Source organism: Dendrobates tinctorius, unplaced genomic scaffold (assembly GCF_039654945.1).
Source record: "Dendrobates tinctorius isolate UK_male_01 unplaced genomic scaffold, ASM3965494v1 ptg000241l, whole genome shotgun sequence".
In the NCBI taxonomy this organism is placed as follows: domain Eukaryota; kingdom Metazoa; phylum Chordata; class Amphibia; order Anura; family Dendrobatidae; genus Dendrobates; species Dendrobates tinctorius.
Window position 1 is genome coordinate 5,759,224 of NW_027361908.1, and position 22,124 is coordinate 5,781,347.

Consider the following 22,124-nt stretch of genomic DNA (forward strand, 5'->3'; position numbering starts at 1 on the left):
AAGCAAGACTGTTATCTGTCAAACTACATGTTGACAAGCCACAAAGCTTCTGGGAGAATATCCTATGGACAGATGATACAAAAATGGAACTTTTTGGCAAGGCACATTAGCTCTATGTTCACAGACGGAAAAATGAAGCATATCAAAAAAGAACACTGTCCCAACTGTGAAACATGGAGGAGGCTCTGTTATGTTCTGGTACTGCTTTGCTGCATCTGGCACAGGGTGTCTAGAATCTGTGCAGGGTACAATGAAATCTCAAAACTATCAAGGGAATCTAGGGAGAAATGTGCTGCCCAGTGTCAGAAAGCTTGGTCTCTGTCGCAGGTCATGGGTTTTGCATCAGGATAATGACTCAAAACACACAGCTAAAAACACCCAAAAATGGCTAAGAGGAAAACATTGGACTATTCTGCAGTGGCCTTCTATGAGCCCTGACCTAAATCCTATTGAACATCTTTGGAAAAAGCTGAAACATGCCATCTGGTAAAGGCAACCTTCAAACACGAGACAACTGGAGCAGTTTGCTCTTGAGGAGTTGGTCAAAATACCTGTCGAGAGGTGCAGAAGTCTCATTGAGAGTAACTGGAATCGTATGATTGCAGTGATTGCCTCAAAACGTTGTGCAACAAAATATTATTTTAACCCCTTACCTACAATGGACGTAATATTCCATCCATGTGACCCTGGACCTAATTACCATGGACGGAATATTACGTCCCAGCGATCAGCGGCGCCCACGTGGTGGGCGCCGCTGATCGCGGCCAGGTGTCAGCTAATTATCACAGCTGACACCCGGCACAATGTGTCAGGGGCGGTCACGGACCGCCCCGACACGTTAACCCCTTGTACGCCGCGATCAAACGCGATCGCGGTGTACCGGGGGTTAAAGGGAAGCATTGGCAGGGAGGGGGCTCCCTCCGTGCTTCCCTGAGCCCCCCACAGCAGCGCAATGTGCAGCGCTGCTGCGGGGGTCTCTTTCCCTACAGGCCCCCGGATCCAAGATGGCGACGGGGGCCTGTAGGGAGCTGACTTCCTCACTGCCTGCAAAGCGCAGGCATGAGGAAGTCTGCAGAACTGCCGGATCTGTCACAGTGATCTGTGACGTGACAGATCAGCGATCTGTCACAGGACAGTGATGTCCCACCTGGGACAAGGTAATAAAGTAAAAAAAAAAAAAAAAAGTGTTAAAAATAATTTAAAAAAAATCGCTAACTGAATTAGTAAAAAAAAAAAAAAATATTCCCCAATAAATCCATTTTTTCAAAATAAAAAAAACAAAAGACAATAAAAGTACACATATTTGGTATCGCCACGTCCGTAGCGACCCGCCCTATAAAACTGTCCCATTAGTTAACCCCTTTAGCGAACCCCTTAAAAAATAAAAATAAAAAACGAAGCAAAAAATGATTTATTATCATACCACCGAACAAAAAGTGCAATAACGCGCGATCAAAAAGACGCATATAAATATCCATGGTACCGCTGAAAACGTCATCTTGTCCCGCAAAAATCGAGCCGCCATACAGCGTCATCCGCATAAAAATAAAAAAGTTATAGCTCGCAGAATAAAGCGATACAAAAATAATTATATTTTATATAAAATTGTTTTCATTGCAAAAAACCAACAAAACATAAAAAAACGACCTAAATGAGGTATCGCTGTAACCGTACTGACCCGAAGAATAAAAACGCTTTATCAATTTTACCGCACGCGGAACGGTGTAAACGCACCCCCCAAAAGAAATTCATGAAGCGCTGGTTTTAGTTCATTCTGCGTCCCAAAAATCGGAAAAAAAGGCGATCAAAAAATGTCACGTGCCCGAAAATGGTACCAATAAAAACGTCAACTCATCCCGCAAAAAATAAGACCCACATGACTCGGTGGGTCAAAATACGGAAAAATTATAGCTCACAATATGTGGTGATGCAAAAACTATTTTTACAATAAAAAGCGTCTTTTAGCGTGTGACAGCCGCCAAACATAAAAACTGCCATAAATAGTAAATCAAGCCCCCCGTTATCACCCCCTTAGTTAGGGAAAAATAATAAAACTAAAAGAAAATGTATTTATTTTCATTTTCCCATTAGGGTTAGGGCTAGGGTTAGGGCTAGGGTTAGGGCTAGGGGTGTGTTGGGGTTAGGGTTGGATTTATAATTGTGGGGTTTCCACTGTTTGGGCACATCAGGTGCTCTCCAAATGCAACATGGCGTCTGATCTCAATTCCAGCCAATTCTGCGTTGAAAAAGTCAAATGGTGGTCCTTCCCTTCCAAGCTCTGCCATGCGCCCAAACAGTATTTTACCCCCACATATGGGGTATCGGCCTACTCAGGACAAATTACAAAACAACTTTTGGGGTCCAATTTCTCCTATTACCCTTAGGAAAATAAAAAATTGGGGGCAAAAATATCATTTTTGCGGAAAAAAATGATTTTTTTATTTTCATGCCCAGGCGTTATAAACTTCTGTGAAGCACTTGGGGGTTCAAAGTGCTCACCACACATCTAGATAAGTTCCGTGGGGGGTCTAGTTTCCAAAATGGGGTCACTTGTGGGGAGTTTCAATAGTTTAGGTACATCAGGGGCTCTCCAAACGCACATGACACCCCCAGACCAATCCATCAAAGTCTGCATTCCAAAACGTCACTACTTCCCTTCCGAGCCCCGACGTGTGCCCATACAGTCGTTTTCTCCCACATATGAGGTATCAGCGTACTCAGGACAAATTGGACAACAACTTTTGGGGTCCAATTTCTTCTGTTACCCTTGGGAAAATAAAAAAATGGGGACTAAAAGATGATGTTTGTTGAAAAAATACGATATTTTTATTTTCACGCCCGGTCGTTATAAACTTCTGTGAAGCACTGGGGGGTTCAAAGTGCTCACCACACATCTAGATAAGTTCATTAGGGGTTCTAGTTTCCAAAATGGGGTCACTTGTGGGGGTTTCCACTGTTTAGATACATCAGGGGCTCTCCAAAAGCAACATGACACCCGCAGACCATGCCATCAAAGTCTGCATTCCAAATCGTCACTACTTCCCTTCCGAGCCCTGACGTGTGCCCATACAGTAGTTTTCTCCCACATATGAGGTATCAGCATACTCAGGACAAATTGGACAACAACTTTTGGGGTCCAATTTCTCCTGTTACCCTTGGGAAAATAACAAAAATGGGGACTAAAAGATGATGTTTGTGGAAAAAATATGATTTTTTTATTTTCACGCCCGGGCGTTATAAACTTCTGTGAAGCCCTTGGGGGTTCAAAGTGCTCACCACACATCTAGATAAGTTCCTTGGGGGGTCTAGATTCCAAAATGGTGTCATGTGTGGGGGGTTTCCACTGTTTTGGTACATCAGGGGTTTTCCAATCGCGACATGGTGTCCGATCTCAATTCTAGCCAAAAACGTCAAATGGCGCTGCTTCCCTTTCGAGCTCTGCTATGCGCCCAAATAGTCATTTACACCCACATATGCGGTATCAGCGTACTTAGGACAAATTGCACAATAACTTTTAGGGTCCTGTTACCCATCGAAAAATAAAAATTGGGGGTGAAAAGATCATTTTTGTGGAAAAAATATGATTTTTTAATTGTACCGCTGTACGTTATAAACTTCTGTGAAGCCCTTGTGGGTTCAAAGTTCTCACCACATATCTAGATAAGTTCCTTGGGGGGTCTAGTTTCCAAAATGGGGTCACTTGTGGGGGGTTTCCACTGTTTAGGTACATCAGGGGCTCTCCAAACGCGGCATGGCGTCCGATCTGAATTCCAGCCAATTTTGCATTGAACAAGTCAAACGGCGCTCCTTCCCTACTGAGGTCTGCCATGCGCCGAACAGTGGTTCCCCCCCACATATCAGGTATCAGCGTACTCAGGACAAATTGCACATTAACTTTTGCAGTCCAACTTCTCCTGTTACCCTTGGTAAAATAAAGAAAATTGAACCTGAAGTATTTTTTTGTGAAAAAAAGTTAAATGTTCATTTTTTTTTTTAAATATTCAAAAAATTCCTGTGACGCACCTAAAGGGTTAATAAACTTCTTGAATGTGGTTTTAAGCACCATAAGGGGTGCAGTTTTTAGAATGGTGTCACTTTTGGGTATTTTCTATCATATAGACCCCTCAAAGTGGCTTCAAATGTGATGTGGTCCCTAAAAATAAAATGGTGTTGCAAAAATGAGAAATCGCTGGTCAATTTTTAACCCTTATAACTTCCTAACAAAAAAAAATTTTGGTTCCAAAACTGTGCTGATGTGAAGTAAACATGTGGTAAATGTTATTTATTAAGTTTTTTGTGTGCCGTATCGCTGTGATTTAAGAGCATAAAAATTCAAAGTTGGAAAATTGCGAAATTTTCAAAATTTTCGCCAAATTTCCGTTTTTTTCACAAATAAACGCAAGTTATTTGATAGAAATTTTACCACTAACATGAAGTACAATATGTCACGAGAAAGCAATGTCAGAATCACCGGGATCCATTGAAGCGTTTCAGAGTTATGACCTCATAAAGGAACAGTGGTCAGAATTGTAAAAATTGGCCCGGGAGTTAACGTGCAAACCACCCTTGGTAGTGAAGGGGTTAAGGGTACCATCATTTCTGTCCAGACCTATTTCATGAGTTTCATTTTTTTAAAAATTCTGTCGAAGTATAGTTGCAAAGCAATGTCTGACTTTCATTTGTTTATTTTCATAGATTTTTTATTTATTACTTTTGTCAGATTCAAGTTATTTCTGTGACCATTGTGGGTTTTTCTGTCATTAAACTAGGAGTACCAACAATTTTGACCACATGTGTAAGCGCTCAGCGTAGAACAGAAGAATGTGATCCCAGCCTTATTCTGGAAGCAATAAAAAAATATTATGTAGCCCAAATTGTTACCAATAAAAACCATAATTCATTCCACACAAAACCAGCCCCCCACTCAGGTCTGTCGTCTGTTACTGGAACTGTAAGGGGTTCCCATGTTACTGCTAGAACGAAGACTCTGGAAAAGCAAAATGGCTCCCACCCCCTGAAATCAAATCCAGTGAATTCTGCGCTCCCAAATCCAAATGCCTCCCACCTCCTGAGCCCCATTGTGCCTAAACCACAGTAAGTGGCCACATGTTTGGCATTATTGTAGTGGGGATTTACGGGGTGCATGTCTACATTGTATGGGGACACATTGTATGGGAACTAAACTGGCAGATTTGCAATTCTCCAGAAAAAAATCCTGGCATGGATGTTAGAAATTAGTCACTGCAGCCATAGATGAATTAATTGAGAGGTGCTGTTTCTATAATGAGGTCACTTTTGGGATTTTCTTGCTGTTCTGACACTTTAGGGGCTCCGCATATGTCGCCTTTCCTTCTCAGCCCTGACGTGTGGCCTAACAGTAAAACACTGATTGTGTTGAAACGGAAAAACACAGCCCAGTAAGTGATACATCAGTGCAATCAGGGTCTCCGCTCCTACATTATGGCCCGCTCATATTATATAGAAAAAACTACTGACAGATTCCTCTTAAACTACACTCACTGGCCACTTTATTAGGTACACCATGCTAGTAACGGGTTGGACCCCCTTTTGCCTTCAGAACTGCCTCAATTCTTCGTGGCAGAGATTCAACAAGGTGCTGGAAGCATTCCTCAGAGATTTTGGACCATATTGACATGATGGCATCACACAGTTGGCGCAGATTTGTCGGCTGCACATCCCTGATGCGAATCTCCCGTTCCACCACATCCCAAAGATGCTCTATTGGATTGAGATCTGGTGACTGAGGAGGCCATTTGAGTACAGTAAACTCATTGTCATGTTCAAGAAACCAATCTGAGATGATTCGAGCTTTATGACATGGCGCATTATCCTGCTGAAAGTAGCCATCAGATGTTGGGTACATTGTGGTCATAAAGGGATGGACATGGTCAGCAACAATACTCAGGTAGGCTGTGGCGTTGCAACGATGCTCAATTGGTACCAAGGGGCCCAAAGAGTGCCCAGAAAAAATTCCCCACACCATGACACCACCACCACCAGCCTGAACCGTTGATACAAGGCAGGATGGATCCATGCTTTCATGTTGTTTACGCCAAATTCTGACCCTACCATCCGAATGTCGCAGCAGAAATCGAGACTCATCAGACCAGGCAACGTTTTTCCAATCTTCTACTGTCCAATTTCGATGAGCTTGTGCAAATTGTAGCCTCAGTTTCCTGTTCTTAGCTGAGAGGAGTGGTACCCAGTGTGGTCTTCTGCTGCTGTAGCCCATCTGCCTCAAAGTTCGACGCACTGTGCGTTCAGAGATGCTCTTCTGCCTACCTTGGTTGTAACGGGTGGCAATTTGAGTCACTGTTGCCTTTCTATCAGCTCGAACCAGTCTGCCCATTCTCCTCTGACCTCTGGCATCAACATGGCATTTCCGGCCACAGAACTGCCGCTCACTGGATTTTTTTTCTTTTTCGGACCATTCTCTGTAAACCCTAGAGATGGTTGTGCGTGAAAATCCCAGTAGATCAGCAGTTTCTGAAATACTCAGACCAGCCCTTCTGGCACCAACAATCATGCCACGTTCAAAGGCACTCAAATCACCTTTCTTCCCCATACTGATGCTCGGTTTGAACTGCAGGAGATTGTCTTGACCATGTCTACATGCCTAAATGCACTGAGTTGCCGCCATGTGATTGGCTGATTAGAAATTAAGTCTTAACACACAGTTGGACAGGTGTACCTAATAAAGTGGCCAGTGAGTGTATATACCTATACTATATTTTCTTCATGTACAAACATACTGACTTCATGCTACGATTACGTGATAATTCCCTAACTGTTCACATGACCATGAAATAGTTACATGGTGGATTAGTAGTTAATGTTATAAGGGTAAAATTTGCTTTTTTTCATGTTTTTAGATCCTAATTAAATGCTTGGCAGTTTTACAAGAAATCCCCAGCAGCACCTGGCAGAGAAAACAGGCTGGTGTGACGGAGGGCGTTCTGCACATGACAGCCTGCATGGTGTATTTTGTAGCCAAGGTATGTATTTAGGCACATCCACCACGGCAATCATGAGAATGCATATTATATTTCTATATTTAGGATGCCGCTAGAAGTAAACCATTTTTCTGATACTTTTCTGTTCTTGATAATTGAATGCGTTTTTCTTTCTGAATCATGTCCCGATGGTGGGTCCCTTTAAATGATGTATTATTAGCAGATTTGTGTACTTAATCACCTACTTTATCAAGCTCCTTGATATTAACTTTTTTTCTTCTGCCATGTAAACCTATTGACATCTACAGTACGTGCAAAGGACCAACAATCCGTTTTATAAGCCATGGTTATTTGTTAGATGTAATCATACAAAGTTCCATTTCCTAAGCTGGAGTGAGTACGGGTATTTGCTATGTCTATATATTTTTTTCAGTAGGTTTTTACCCAGAATTCAATGTAATCATCTATTTGGCAGCCATATAGCAATGAGGTAATGCACTTTTCCGCATTAGCCGTAATAAATGAAGAGAAAGATAATATTTGTCTACTATCAAACATGTTAAATCAAAGAAAACTCATATTCTTCTGTGGAAATGCAGAATTGCGCTTGTGCGTGATTGCGCAGGTGCCTAGGAAATGGTTTGTAATTGTCCTACTTGGAAACAGATGAAAAGATGTGGCCTAATGGCGATGATATTTGTTTAATCCCCTTAGAAATAAACGATGGAGAGAGCACAGCAGACAATATTGTGTTTGCAGTGGCAGCTCATTGATGTATGGAGTAATGAGATTGTTAGGAAAGTCGAATGAATAGTTCTATTTCGGCATCAGAAAACAGACGGACATGCATTAATGAATGGTGTCACATTAAAGTTGGCTTTACACATTGTTAAATGAACTCCTAATACATGAGGTCAACACCGTGCAAAGCCTTGCTGCTGTTTCATTATTATGTAATTGGTTTGGCCAGTCATTGTGCTTATTGCCTTAGATTCATTGGATAGCAAAGTGGCATTCCTATGTCATAGACTGTTGGCAAATCACTAGGATATGCTATTAATTTAAGATCTGTGTGGTGAGACTTCTGTAACACCCAGCAATCCATAAAATGAAGGGGCTGCAGCACTGATTCCGTGCTATGGCCCCTTCACTGTTGTGCATTGTATGGTATCCCTGTCGGCAGCCCAGTAGGCAAGAATCTGCACAGCAGGTAGCCAGGGTGCTATGAAAGGAACGCAACACTGAAATAGTGGTACAACCCCTTTCATCCCAGGATTTTGGGTAGGTCTCATAGATAGTCCACCACTGGTCTTGAAGTAATGGCACATCTTAGCGATATGCCTTTAGTTTAAGCATCAGCGAGGATTCCAAAGGTCAGACCCCCACCAATTATAAACTGATAAAACATCACTTTATGAAATACCCAATTAACTGAAAAAAATCTTTGTGTGTGTGTATATATATATATTTATATAGTTGTGCTCAAAAGTTTACATAACCCGGCAGAGTTTTTGCTTTTGTGGCCTTTTTTCAGAGAATATGAATGCTAACACCAAAACTTTTTCTCCACGCATGGTTAGTTGTTGGGTGAAGCCTTTTATTGTCAGACTACTGTGTTTTCTCTTTTTAAATCATAATGACAACCCAAAACATCCAAATGACCCCGATCAAAAGTTTATATACCCCATTTCTTAATACTGTGTATCGCCCCCTCTAACATCAATTACAGCTTGAAGTCTTTTGTGGTAGTTGTGGATGAGGTTCTTTATTTTCTCAGATGGTAAAGCTGCCCTCTCTTCTTGGGCTGTCTAGCATGAACTGTGCGCTTGAGATCTCCCCTGAGTGGCTCAATGATATTCAGATTAGGAGACTGAGATGGCCACTCCAGAAGCTTCACTTTGTTCTGCTGTAGCCAATGACAGGTCGACTTGACCTTGTGTTTAGGATTGTTGTCATGTTGGAATGTCCAAGTACGTCCCATGCGCAGCTTCAGGGCTGATTATTGCAAATTTGCCTCCAGTATTTGCTGATAACGTGCTGCATTCATCTTTCCTTCAACTTTGGCCAAGTTTCCTGTGCCTTTGTAGCTCAAACATCCCCAACACAGAAGGGATTCACCTCCGTGCTTTACAGTAGGAATGGTGTTCCTTTCATCATAGGCCTTGTTGACCTCTCTCGAAATGTAATGTTTATGGTTGTGGCCAAAAAGTTCAATTTTGGTCTCATCACTGCAAATTGCCTTGTTCCAAAAGTTTTGAGGTTTGTCTCTGCGCTGTTTTGCTTATTGTAGGAGAGAAACTTTGTGGCATTTGCGCAGTAATAGCTTTCTTCTGGCGACTTGACCATGCAGCCCATTTTTCTTCAAGAGTCTCCTTATTGTACATCTTGAAACAGCCACACAGCTAGTTTTCAGAGAGTCCAGTATTTCAGCTGATGTTATTTGTGGGTTTTTTTTTCTTTGCATCCCAAACAATTTTCCTTGCAGTTGTGAACAAAATTTTTGTTGGTCTGTGGCCATAGTTTTTGTTTTTACAGAGCCCCTGATTTTCCATTTGTTAATCACAGTTTGAACGCTGCTGACTGGCGTTATCAATTCCTTGGATATCTTTTTATATCCCTTACCTGTTTTATACAGTTCAACTACCTTTTCCTTTAGATCCGTTGGCAAGTTTTTTTGCTTTCCCCATGACGTCAGTAGCTGGATGAAAGATGCAAGAGTCTGTCTGGATCCCAGAAACTCATTCAGCTTTTATGCACACACACTGATTACAAGCAAACAGGTCACAGGTGAGGATGATACCTTTAGTAGCCATTCAAACCAATTTGTGTCAACTTCTGTGCATGTTATCAGGCCAAAATCACCAAGGTATGTTAACTTTTGATCAGGGTCATTTGAATGTTTTGGGTTGTCATAGAATCATAGAATCGTAGAGTTGGAAGGGACCTCCTGGGCCATCTGGTCCAACTCCCTGCTCAAAGCAGGATTCGCTAAATCATCCCAGACAGATATCTGTCCAGCCTCTGTTTTAAGACTTCTATTGAAGGAGAACTCACCACCTCTCGTGGCAGCCTGTTCCACTCATTGATCACTCTAACTGTCAAAAAGTTTCTGATATGTCTCCTCCCATTCAGTTTCATCCCATTGCTTCTAGTCTTTCCTTGTGCAAATGAGAATAAAGATGATCCTTCTGCAATGTCACAGCCCTTGAGATATTTGTAGACAGTTATTAAGTCTCCTCTCAGTCTTCTCTTTTGCAGGCTAAACATTCCCAAATCCTGCAACCTTTCCTCATAAGACAGGGTTTGCAGACCGTTCACCATTCTGGTCGCTCTTTTCTGAACTTGCTCCAGTTTGTTGATGTCTTTTTTAAAATGTGGTGCCCAAAACTGGACACAGTATTCCAGATGAGGTCTGACCAAAGAGGAGTAGAGGGCAATAATAACTTCACGTGATCTAGACTGAATGCTTCTGTTAATACATCCTAGAATTGCATTAGCCTTTTTTGCTGCTGCATCACACTGTTGACTCATATTCAGTCTGTGATCTATTAGTATACCCAAGTCTTTTTCACATGTGCTGTTGCTTAGCCCTATTCCTCCCATAGAAGTATTGACTGGAGAGGTGGAAGACTTGCCGCCAGACCCGAGTTGTCAGACTTGAATGTAGCAGGTGACAATTTTGGTACGGCGCAACTCCGAGACCCTACTTTGGCCCGGGCCAGAAAAAATGTACTGTTTGTTAATGGGGAACTCCAACAACCTGGGGCAGCTACAGTGTTGCCACGCTTTGAGCTGAACCAAGATTTGTTGTACCGGGTGGAGAAAATACGTGGGGAAATGGTAGAACAGTAACTGGTACCTCAGGCATATCGTAGGCTGGCAATGGACTTAGCGCATGTTAAACGGCACTGTAATTCCTGTCCAGTGTGCCAGGTAACCAGTCCCCAGCCTCACTTTCGGAGTCCCTTGGTGTCTTTACCAATTATAGAGGTACCCTTCGAGAGAGTGGCAATGGATCTGGTCGGGCCTATCAATAAGTCGGCAAGGAGACACCAACACATCTTGGTAGTTCTAGATTATGCTACCTGATATCCTGAGGCCATTCCTCTGCGCCACACATCAGCTAAGCTTATAGCAAATGAACTCATGGGTATGTTTTCGCAAGTGGGAATTCCTCAAGAAATTTTAGCAGACCAGGGAACCTCCTTTATGTCAAAAATTATGAAGGAACTCTGCCGTTTGCTAAATGTTAAACAGTTGCGCACATCGGTCTATCATCCCCAAATAGATGGTCTGGTAGAAAGATTCAATAAGACACTGAAGAACATGTTAAAAAAGGCAGTTTCCAAAGATGGGAAAGGCTGGGATCTCTTATTGCCATATTTGTTGTTTGCAGTGCGGGAGGTGCCTCAGGCATCTCCGGGGTTCTGACCCTTTGAACTATTATACGGCAGACATCCACGGGGCTTACTCGATATAGCCAAAGAGGCCTGGGAGAACCAACCTACCCCCCACAAAAGTGTGATAGAACATGTTGCAAAAATGCAAGAAATAATGGAGACAGTCCTACCCTTAGTCCGGGAACATATGGAGGCAGCACAACAGTCAGAGTTGAGTCTATGACCGGGGGGCTCGGATAAGAACCTTTAGCCCTGTGTAACACTAAAAAGTTTTAGTGTTATCATTCATATTCTCTGAAAAAAGGCCAGGTTTTGAAGATTGTTTGTGTGGAGGAATGGGCCAAACTCACACCTGAGCAATGCATGCGACTAGTTTCTCCATACAGGAGCCATCTTGAAGCTGTCATCACCAACAAAGACTTTTGTATGGCATATTATATAAATTTCAGTAGGCATTTTCAATACTTTTTCCCTGTCTCATTTCTCATTATGACACATAATTTATGAACATCTATGGTTTGATTTATTTGCCTACTTGGATTGGATGGGTTGTTACTGACATCTGGTGAAAATTTAATGTCAATAGCAGCTTTAGAAATATTTTTACTGATAACATTAGTGACCTTCTCATTATTTCACCCGCTTGTATATGTTTATACTCCGACTACCACTTTATTGGTTTGCCTGATCTGCTAGTTGTCTTGCTCATTTGCTTCCTTCAGTGGTGTTTAGAAGGATGAGTGGCTCTTAGCACCATTCCATAAAGGTCTACTGGTTATCACCTTCCAGATTACAGGAACTCACAAAATCTCTTGATGAATTGAAAGTATTAGGAGTTGAAGAGCAACCTTAATTGAGTAAAATTATTCTAAACTTACTATATCTTTTACTTCTCCATTGTTTTAAAACTGAGTTAGGCTGTTTCTCTTTTGACAGACACTTCGTTCTTGGGAAGAATATGAACTTGCTATATGTGTAATTGAATTTGGGAAAAAGATACTTGATGTGACTGAAAATACATCAGTTACTATACTAAGTTCTAAGGCAAAATCCATCTGTGATGACAGCACAGAAAAAGCTAAGGATGCTAATGAACAAGAAAAGGTATATGATTAATACACTTACAAGATGATGTGATATCAATGTTAAAATAAAGATATAAGCTGACCACACACTAATCCTATAAAGAAATTATATAAGCCTTTCTGCATGGTGAAAGCTACAGAGTGTGGCCTCTTTGCATATGGGAGCTTCATACTGTACTAATCCACTTACAGGTGGACCTTTAGCAGTTATTTCAGCAGTTAATTAGCTAATTTAAATTTGCATTTAAAAAGTTTAAAAACCTGTGCGTGTGTGTGTGTATATATATATATATATATATATATATATATATATATATATATTTATTTTGTAGGGATTCGCTCTGGTAGGTAATGGCAGGGCTGCAGTAACGAGGCAACACACAGGCTTAAAGTCCAATTTCAGTGGTTTAATGTCACGTTGCAAACAGCAGATTAACAGAAAGTAAGGAAAAACATAAATATACTCCAACTTGGAGAACCACTGGTCCCAGACTCACCCCTTGTGCGGGACGGGCATAACTAAGCGACTGCCAGGTTCGCGGCATCCGCCAGGTGCCATTCCCAGGGTTGTTGAGAGTCTTGCTGCTATAGTCCTGCAGCACGGGGATCCTGTACGCAAGTTCAGGCTAAGTCCAGCCAAGTTCCTGTAACTTCCAGACACACTCACCATGTGCCAAATATCAACCTCCATTACATAGCCCATAACCCCTCCTACAAGTGAGGTAAACATTCCATGGGCTGATCACGTGACCGTGACATCATCGCAGGTCCTGTCTTTAAGGAAATCCCGGCCAAACATTAACCTGCCTGCTGGGAGAAATGTATCTCCCATCCAGTAAAACACCCTTTACTGTACCACTATATATATATATATATATATATATATATATATATATATTCCATCAAAAAAGAATGTATGCTTGAAAAGGCATTCACCTATCACCATTGTAATGCTTGAAAAAGGTTCACACCCATTGAACCGAAACGTTGCTGCATGGGCACATAGCCATGTAGGCTTTTAAAAAAACACTTTATTGAAATACAACATGTGTTCTGCCTTCTTTTTGATGGACTATTTGGAGGTTTGGTATGTTCCTGGAGGGCCTGCACCCGAATCTTTTTCCTATTTTGTGCTGTTTTTTCAATTTTGCGCTCTCTCTCTCTCTCTCTCGCTCTCTCTCTCTCTCTCTCTCTATATATATATATATATATATATATATATATATATATATACAGTATATATATATATATATATATATATATAAAATGTTTTATTCCTTAATTTATATATATTTTTTAAAGCATATGAATCAATTTTCAAGTGTTTTAATTATTAACATTTTTATAATTCCCATCTAGTTTTAAGACCTTGAAAACTTTAAATGCACCAATTTATCACAGTGGCTCATGTTTGTTGATAAATTTGGTGCATCTTTAGATTTTTTTAAAACACCTATTGGTTAACGCACCTCAGAAATACGCACCAAACTTGGTCACATCACACTCCATGCCCTTTCTTTATCAGGCCATCCCAGCTCCCACCCCACCGAGCAAGGTGCAAAAAGTGTCTAAACACATCACATACGATGCAAGGCCTCTAAGCCATTTTTTTGTACATTGTGCCAGAATTCTGTTATATTTTGCCTAGTAAATTTTACCCAATGTTCTTTATCCAGTGGTTAGCACTGCAGCCTTGCAGCGCTGGAGTCCTGGGTTCAATCCCATCAAGGACAACACCTGCAAGGAGTTTGTATGTTCTCCCCGTGTTTGCGTAGCTTTCCTCCAGTTTCCTTCCACACTCCAAAGATATACTCATAGAGAATTTAGATTGGGAGCCCCAATGAGGACAGAGGGCATAATGTGTGTAAAGCGCTGCGGAATATGTTAGCGCTATATAAAAATAAAGATTATTATTATTATCCTTGTTTCTTTTAAGGGACATCCACAGAAAAAACAGCAAAAAAAGAAGACGCTCATCACTGAAAAAGTTAATGAACAGTTAAATGCTTTGGAACAAACCCTGCTAAAACTGACAAAACAACGTAAGTACTCTTTGTAGGAATAACAGTACCTACATATACACAGATATTCTGACGTAGATTTTCAAAGTAATTTTACCAGTCTTATCTGGTCTAAGTTATACTTTTATTTATGCAATTCATTTATACTGTAAAATTGGGTGCCAATCCCACTTGTCAGCGACCCTGTCAGGTTCCGTAAGGCCCCCTATCTGCAACCAATATTATACAGAGTCCAATCCCGGCAGTCTGTTTGGTAACTTTTTCATGTGCCCAATCATAGCCTCAGATCAGGGTATAGTGCGTCTGTACGAGAACTCTGCACTAAAGTTAGAAGTCTTCCATCCCATGATGAGTATTTAGTGAGTTTTTATAGTTGAAGAATTTCTGCAGTATTTCCGCATCTACTGGGTACATGATGTTACTTTAGTTTTTTTTTTCATTGCGATTTTTACATGGGTTTTTATCGTGTTATTGACTCTGCAGTTTAGTCTTTTGTTGGCATGTCATGTTTTCTTTAACGCTGTTTTGTTTTTAATACTTTCTGGTATTTGGCTTTGACAAAACTTTATTGATACAGTCATGTGCGGATTACATTAACTTTTTATGCATTTCTACAGTGGAAACACACTATAAAAAAATGTTTTTTTCCTGCGGACTTTATGCAACTAATGCAAGTTTTATTTCTACACGTGAAATAGACACACTTGGGCTATGTTCACACGTTGCGTTTTTGCTTCTTTGTTTTCGTCAGGCAAAACCTGCTCTCTTGGCAGACATGCTGCTGCTTACAAAAAGCAGGTTTTGCTGAGTTTTTGACAGGTTTTTCTTGTCCACGCTGAAGTTTTCCAACTCAATCAGGAAAATAAAACCAAGCTGTGTGCATGAGATTTTTGAAATGTCATAGACTTTGCTCGTACTGTAAAACACTGCTTAAAAATTGCATAGAAAAATGCAGCAAAAGCGCAACATATGAGCGTAGCCATAAGGTGCAGTGAGAAATGTGACAGAGTATATAAGGCTGGGTTCACATTACATTTAGGCAGTCCGTTAGACGGACTGCGTTACACCGCGGTATAAGGCTAGTTTCACACTTGCGTTAGGAGGCGCAGCGCACGGCCGCCGTGCAGCTCTGCCCCCTGCCGTGCCCCCTCCGGTCAGCTCCTCCTATGGGCGCATGACGCTGCATGCGACCTACGTACCCTATCTTTAGCATTGTGTACACAGGCCGTGCGCTGATATCCTTTTAGCGGTGCATGCGTCCTTTTGATGGTGCGCCGGGCACACCAAAATGCAACACGGTGCGTTTGGCGCACGTCGGCGCACAGTCAGAAGGGCGCATGCGCCGCCAAAGGCATTCCAGCGCACGGCCTGCGTACCCAATGCTAAAGATGGGGTACGCAGGACACATGCAGCATCTTGTGCCCATAGGAGGAGTTGACCGGAGAGGGCACGGCAGGGGGCGGAGCTGCACGGTGGCCGTGCGCTGCGCCTGCCTCCTAACGCAAGTGTGAAACTAGCCTTACGCAGTGTAACACAGTCCGTTAACGCTGCCATTCAGCCCCATTGTCGGGCGCATCGCGGCGTATGCCGTAAAGCGGCACGCGTTCGCGATGTGCCGTCATTCACTAACTCATCCTCGGACGCGGGCTGCAGCGTCTGAGGCTCCGTCACCGCTAGCACAGATGATTCATCTGCGCTAGCGGGTATAGCATAACGCGATCACGTTATGCTATACCGTTAACGCAGCCCGTCAACGCTATGCGTTGAACAAGCTGCTTAACATAATATGAACCTAGCCTAAAATGTTTTGACCCTTCCTGGGTTTTGTTCACATTGTGTCTGGGGAAGAAGAAAAACATAACATGAGCATCACTTATACAATGGGAATATATGTATAATATGTACTAAAAAACAAAATATATACAATATATATAGAAGTATTTAAATGTGCAGTGTAAGTACAGGATATATTAAGCGGATGCCCTTGTAGCATACAATACAGTAAAGGACAGGAAGAGGGGAGAAATAGCTGAGAACCACTGGTTAATGAGCTGCTGCGAGCGCAGCCTGAGTGACTAGCGGTGACGTTACAGAGGCTGCGTTCCCAGCCGGGCTTAACTACGGTGACCTCGGTGAGATCTCCACTAGCACCATGAGAAAAACTTTCACGTTGCTAGCGGCGATCTCACCGAGGTCACATTAGTTCTGCCCGGCTGGGAACGGAGCCTCAGTGACCGGACGTAACCTCGATGATGTCACCACCAGTCACTGAGGCCACGCTCGCAGCTGCTCAGTCACCAGTGGTTCTCAGCCTGGACGGTTGCATCTTGGCACCGTCCATGTTGAAAACTGTTTATCTCCCAGACATGGATTACGTCGTGGGACAGAACGATAGAGAGGTATGGTATATTATTGTTTTTTTATTTTAGTTTTATTACAGGATATCGAGGGCTTCGGTGGAGTTATACGAGGTCATAAGTATGGTTTACTTAAGATTATTAAAGGAGTCTGTGTCATTCTTTCAATTAAAGGACTTTTTTGGGTGTCTGTGTTTTCTTACAATGTGACTATGGGGTTAGTAATTGGGGTGTCTTATTGACCCCTCTCCATTACTAATCTCGGGGCTTGATGTCACCTGACAATACAAAGGTGACATCACCCCACTAATAGATGTGCCTTTTCTGGGCAGCTCAGGGTTGCTATTTTTAGGCTGGTGGGGCAAATATCCATGGCCCCTTATCAGCCTGAGAATACCAGCCCACAGCTGTCTTCTTTAGCAAGGCTGGTTGTCAAAAATGGGGGGGACCCCACACCACTTTTTTTTATTATTAATTTAAATAGTTAAAAAATCAGCATGGGTACCTCTCTATTCTTGATAACTAGCCTTGGTGAAGTTGACAGCTGAAGGATGCAGCCCCCAGCTGTGAGTTTTGCCTGGCTGGTTAGCAAAAGTACAGGGGGACCCACGCCATTTTCTTTTTTTAATTATTTATTTACAGCGCAGGAGCGGCTGATGAATACTCTCATTTGCCTCTCCTGCTCTCACTGTTATTAGCGGCTGCAGATGTCGGATCATGGGAGCAGTAGTCCGATCAGCTGACCCCAGTGACCAGAGGTAAACTTTATACCTCCATTCACAGCTGAGCGCTCACGCTGTCTTTTGACAGCATGGGAACTGCATCTCTCTGCCAGTGGGGATGATATTATCGCCAATCAGAAGCGGTGTTTGCCATGCTGTCATGCTGTAATGCATATGACAGCGCGACAAACACCCGGCGTTCGGGCAGCTGAACTCAAACAGTAACACGGACTTCCTGCTTTTCACATACTCCTCTGAACTTTAGATGTTGAGATTTGTCTGCTTTTTAATGTCCGCTCATCATTTATGAGGCTGTTATCTGAAGTGCTGTCAATTTGCAGTTTCTGAGACTGGTAACTTTGATGCGCTTATCCTCTGCAGCAGAGGTAATTCTTAGTCTTCCTTTTCTGGGGTGGCCCTCATGATTCTTGTCTTAATCATAGTGATTGGTGGTTTTCATGACTTAAAGAGGTTGTCCACTACTTTTACATTGATCACTTATCCTTAGTCCGGAACTCCCGTCGATCAATTGTTATCGGTGTCGGCGGCTGCCGGCCACAAATACTCACTTGACGAGCTGCTCTGTCTTGTGGTAGTGGCCAGGAATTGGCACTGCACATCCACTTCCTATTCAAATCAGTAGAAGGCGGATGTGTAGTACTTTGCGGCGGCCACTATCAAAAGATGGAGCAGCTTGGAAAGTGAGTACTTCCAGCAGCCGACGATGACATCAGCAACAGCTGATCGGCAGATGTGCTGGGTTGTGGGACCTCGGACGATCAGACATTGATGACCTATCCTAATGGTAGGTTATCAATGTAAAAGTAGTTGACAACCACATTAAGGATGCCTTCAAGGTTTTAGCACTTTTCCAGATTTACTGACTTTTATGTCTTAACGTAATGATGGAACTGTCATTCATCGTTTCTTAGTTGAGTGGTTCTTGCCATATACTGGCTTAGAACAGTTGGGGGATAATGATCAGTACTATATAGAATTATGTACCAGCATTGTCTCTGCAAAACATATCTGAAGGTCGCAAACACTTTCTGAAGGTTGATAAGTCCATAAGTGAACTATTAATCTGGCACACCTCATTGGAAGCCATTCCAAAATGAATTTCTGATGAAGCTGATTGAGAATGCCATGGGACAGCTGTCATCAGAGCAAGTCGGGGGGAGGGGTACTTTTAGGAATCTAAAGTTTAAAAGTTTAACACATATTCTGGTTAATTTCACACTTCTCTTTACCCCTTATTTTCATATGTGTTCCTTCACGGGTTTTCTGCCTGAATCTGCAATGTGCACATTCCAGGAAGAACAAGGTAAACCATTGCATGAACAGGTGTGTCTGTCTGAAGCTTATGGCGCAGGAGCTAGTCCATGCCAGGACGTCGGTTGGAGCAGCTTCACGAGAGAGAGAGACGCTCACCACCTGGGCATAGAACGGGTTCAATAGCTAGTAGATATATATTGGTCTGCTGCATGTAAGCAAGAGTGTCCTCCAGTTCTTTACCATTTTTAATATGTTAGCTTGCAGAACAAAGTATATTGGAAAGTTGTGGGTGTTTTATTTACAAGTCGATTAGACGGTATTAGATGCATTAAAGGGGTTGTCTATGCCTTAAAAATGTACCAAAACAGGAAATGTTTTAAAATAGCCTAGCAGAGTTGATGGGTCTAGTAGAACAAGCTCAACAGTACTGGTGACTACTGACACAGCAGGGGGCTGTTTTCCTCTGTAGCCGGGGCTCATATGGATGCCTCAGTTACTGTGGGGAAAAAATGAACAATAAAGGAAAAAACTTTTTGTGGGATTCTTTTATGATCGTTTTAGGGACAAATAATGAAAAAATATAAATATGTACCTATGCAAAAAAAAATTAAATGAAAAGTAATTAAAAAAAAACCAAAGTACCCACTTTTTTAATATAATATACATTTTATTACAATTGTATAGTAAAAAAGGTATCTATTCATTCTACAGGTTATTTGGTGTGAAATGCTAACATTACAAGATACAAATGAAAGAGCTAATAATTAGTATAATTGTCCTGCATAAAACAGTCTCATGCAGTCCCGTCTCTGCTGTTGATCCAGGTGTCCGGCATTGATTGTCGGTTTCTGTCACGTCAGCAGTGCGCCAATCAGTGAGCTCAGTGGCACTGTAGGGTGTATTTCATCTACCCTGGCAGAGCCACTGAGCTCATTGATTGGCTCGGCGTTGTTGACTTGTTGTCAACACAGCAGCCAATTCCATGGAGCAACATTGGATCCTCACTAGTAGTCCTGGAAGGTGACCACAGTTCAGATTGTTATTTTTTAATAAACTACAGCTTGGACAGAACATTATCTGAATGGGAACAACCCCTTTAAAGCTCATTCAGTTTTAATAGCTAAATGACAGGACTTTTATCATTAATAACTACGTGGTTATACAGCAAAACAAGTTTTGACCGCATGGCTATCAACAGTTGGCTGTTGGCGTTTTCAAACTGCACATCAACAAGCAGGGCCGGTTTTGGACAAAGTGGGGCCCTGGACAAATATTTTAAGTGGGGTCCCAAATGCTCACATATTGCACCATCACACAAACATGTTGGCTGTATTGACATGCGCTGAGTTCAGGCTGTTGAACGAGCATGATTGACAATATTGAAGTCATTTGACGCTTATTTTCTGGCCTCTTTACACTGGCTGAGAAAGAATGATGGCACAGAATGATCACTAGTAGATCAATCTGTCCCTATACAGTATCATGGTATCAGCAGCACATCTGTAGTTTTCACCGGGTGATGTGCTGTTGAAAACAATGATTTTTGTTCCGGCATAAATAATCCAATCACTCAATGAATAGGCAGCATTTTTGCTTGTTTGGTATAATGCACCCCATAGTCCTCCACATAGTACACTGCACTCCCTGTTGTTCTCCATATAGTACAATACACACTCAATAGTCCTCCATATAGTACAATGCACACCCTATCCTCCTCCATATAGTACAACGCACACCCCAGAATCCTCCATATAGTACAATGCACTCCCCAGAGTCCTCCATATAGTACAATGCATCCCATAGTCCGCCATATAGTGCAATGCATCCCCACACAGGAGTATAATGCAGCCCACACAGGAGTATAATGTAGCCCTATGGAAGTATAATGCAGCCCTGTAGATTATGATACAGCCCTCACAGGAGAATACTGCAGCCCCATTAGAGATTAATGCAGCCCCATGGATTATAATACTGCCTTCCACAGTAGTATAATGCAGAACCACACAGGAATATAATGCAGAACCCCACAGTAGTATAATGCATCCCCCCTTATGGGTATAATGCAGCCCTCCATAGGCGTATAATGCAGCCACCCCATAGAAGTATAATGCATCCCCCATAGGAGTATAATGCAGCCCCCATAGGAATATAATGTAACCCTATAGATTATAGAGCAGCCCCCTTAGGAATATAATACAGCCCCATAGGAGTATAATGCAGCCCCATAAAGTATAATGCAGCCCCCTTAGACTATAATTCAACCCCCATAGCAGTATAATGCAACTCCTTAGAGTATAATGCAGCCCCCATAGGAGTATAATGCAGCCCCCATAGGAGTATAATGCAGCCCCATAGAATATACAGTGTGTCCGTAAAGTTATGGTGCACTTTTAACCAGTCACTGGAAAGCAACAAAAAACAATAGAAATGTGAAATATGCTCCAAATAAAAGAAAACCTCTCCCAGTTTGATACCTATTCATTGCAGTTTGATGTGGGCTTCATTTGTTGCCCTACAAACATCCAAACAATAGTGAAGTTCTTGCCACACACGGGTAAGGACGTCTGTAGTAACAGAGTGAATAATGTCTGTAATTCTCTGTTTTCAGTGATTATTGTCATTGATACGTTCAATGTACACATGTTGCTTCACATAACCCCAAAGTTAAAAGTCTAAGGGTGTCAGATCCGGGGATCATGGTATACTTGTATACTTTCCTATGACTGGTCAAAAGTGCACCATGACTTTACGGACACACTGTAGTGCAGCCCTATAGGAGTATAGTGCAGCCACCCCATAGGAGTATAATGCAGCCCCCCATAACAATATAATGCAGGCCCATAATTGTCCAGTTTTATGGCCACAGAGTACTCACTGATTTAAAAAGTAAATACAATACTTGCCTCTCCTCATTCCCCCGCTGCAGCGCATCCCTCACCTCAGCAGCTCCACTGCCCAGCATAGCATGGTGCGTGTTAAAGTAACATCATGGCGCCTGCTGTGTCAGAAGCAGAGGGGGGATGATGGGAGAAAGAATGTCACGTAACTCTCTCTGCTCCATCATTGCTTTCAACTGTATTGGCATCTATGATGCCGATACAGCTGAATGCGCGATACGGGGAAGGCGCTAGCATCGGGCCCACCTGACTCACAGGACTAGTGGCTACGTGGTCTGCTGCTATTAGAGGCACGTCACTGGCTGGGGACCCATGAAGAAGAGGGGTCCCTAACGCCGGCCCGACCAGTAAGGTTTTCAGCTTCACCTTTGCGGCACCTCAGTCATAATGCTG

General features: G+C 42.3%; 1 protein-coding gene across 5 annotated transcripts in view; it reads left to right on the forward strand.

Annotated features, from left to right (window-relative positions):
- Nucleotides 1–22,124, forward strand: part of CFAP54 (cilia and flagella associated protein 54) — a 703,284-nt gene that overhangs the window by 248,316 nt on the left and 432,844 nt on the right. For all 5 annotated transcript variants that reach the window (XM_073556932.1, XM_073556934.1, XM_073556933.1 and 2 more), the window contains exons 27-29: nucleotides 6,894–7,016; nucleotides 12,311–12,478; nucleotides 14,396–14,501. In XM_073556932.1, coding sequence (XP_073413033.1) covers nucleotides 6,894–7,016; nucleotides 12,311–12,478; nucleotides 14,396–14,501 — 397 coding nt within the window. The remainder of the gene's footprint in view (nucleotides 1–6,893; nucleotides 7,017–12,310; nucleotides 12,479–14,395; nucleotides 14,502–22,124) is intronic.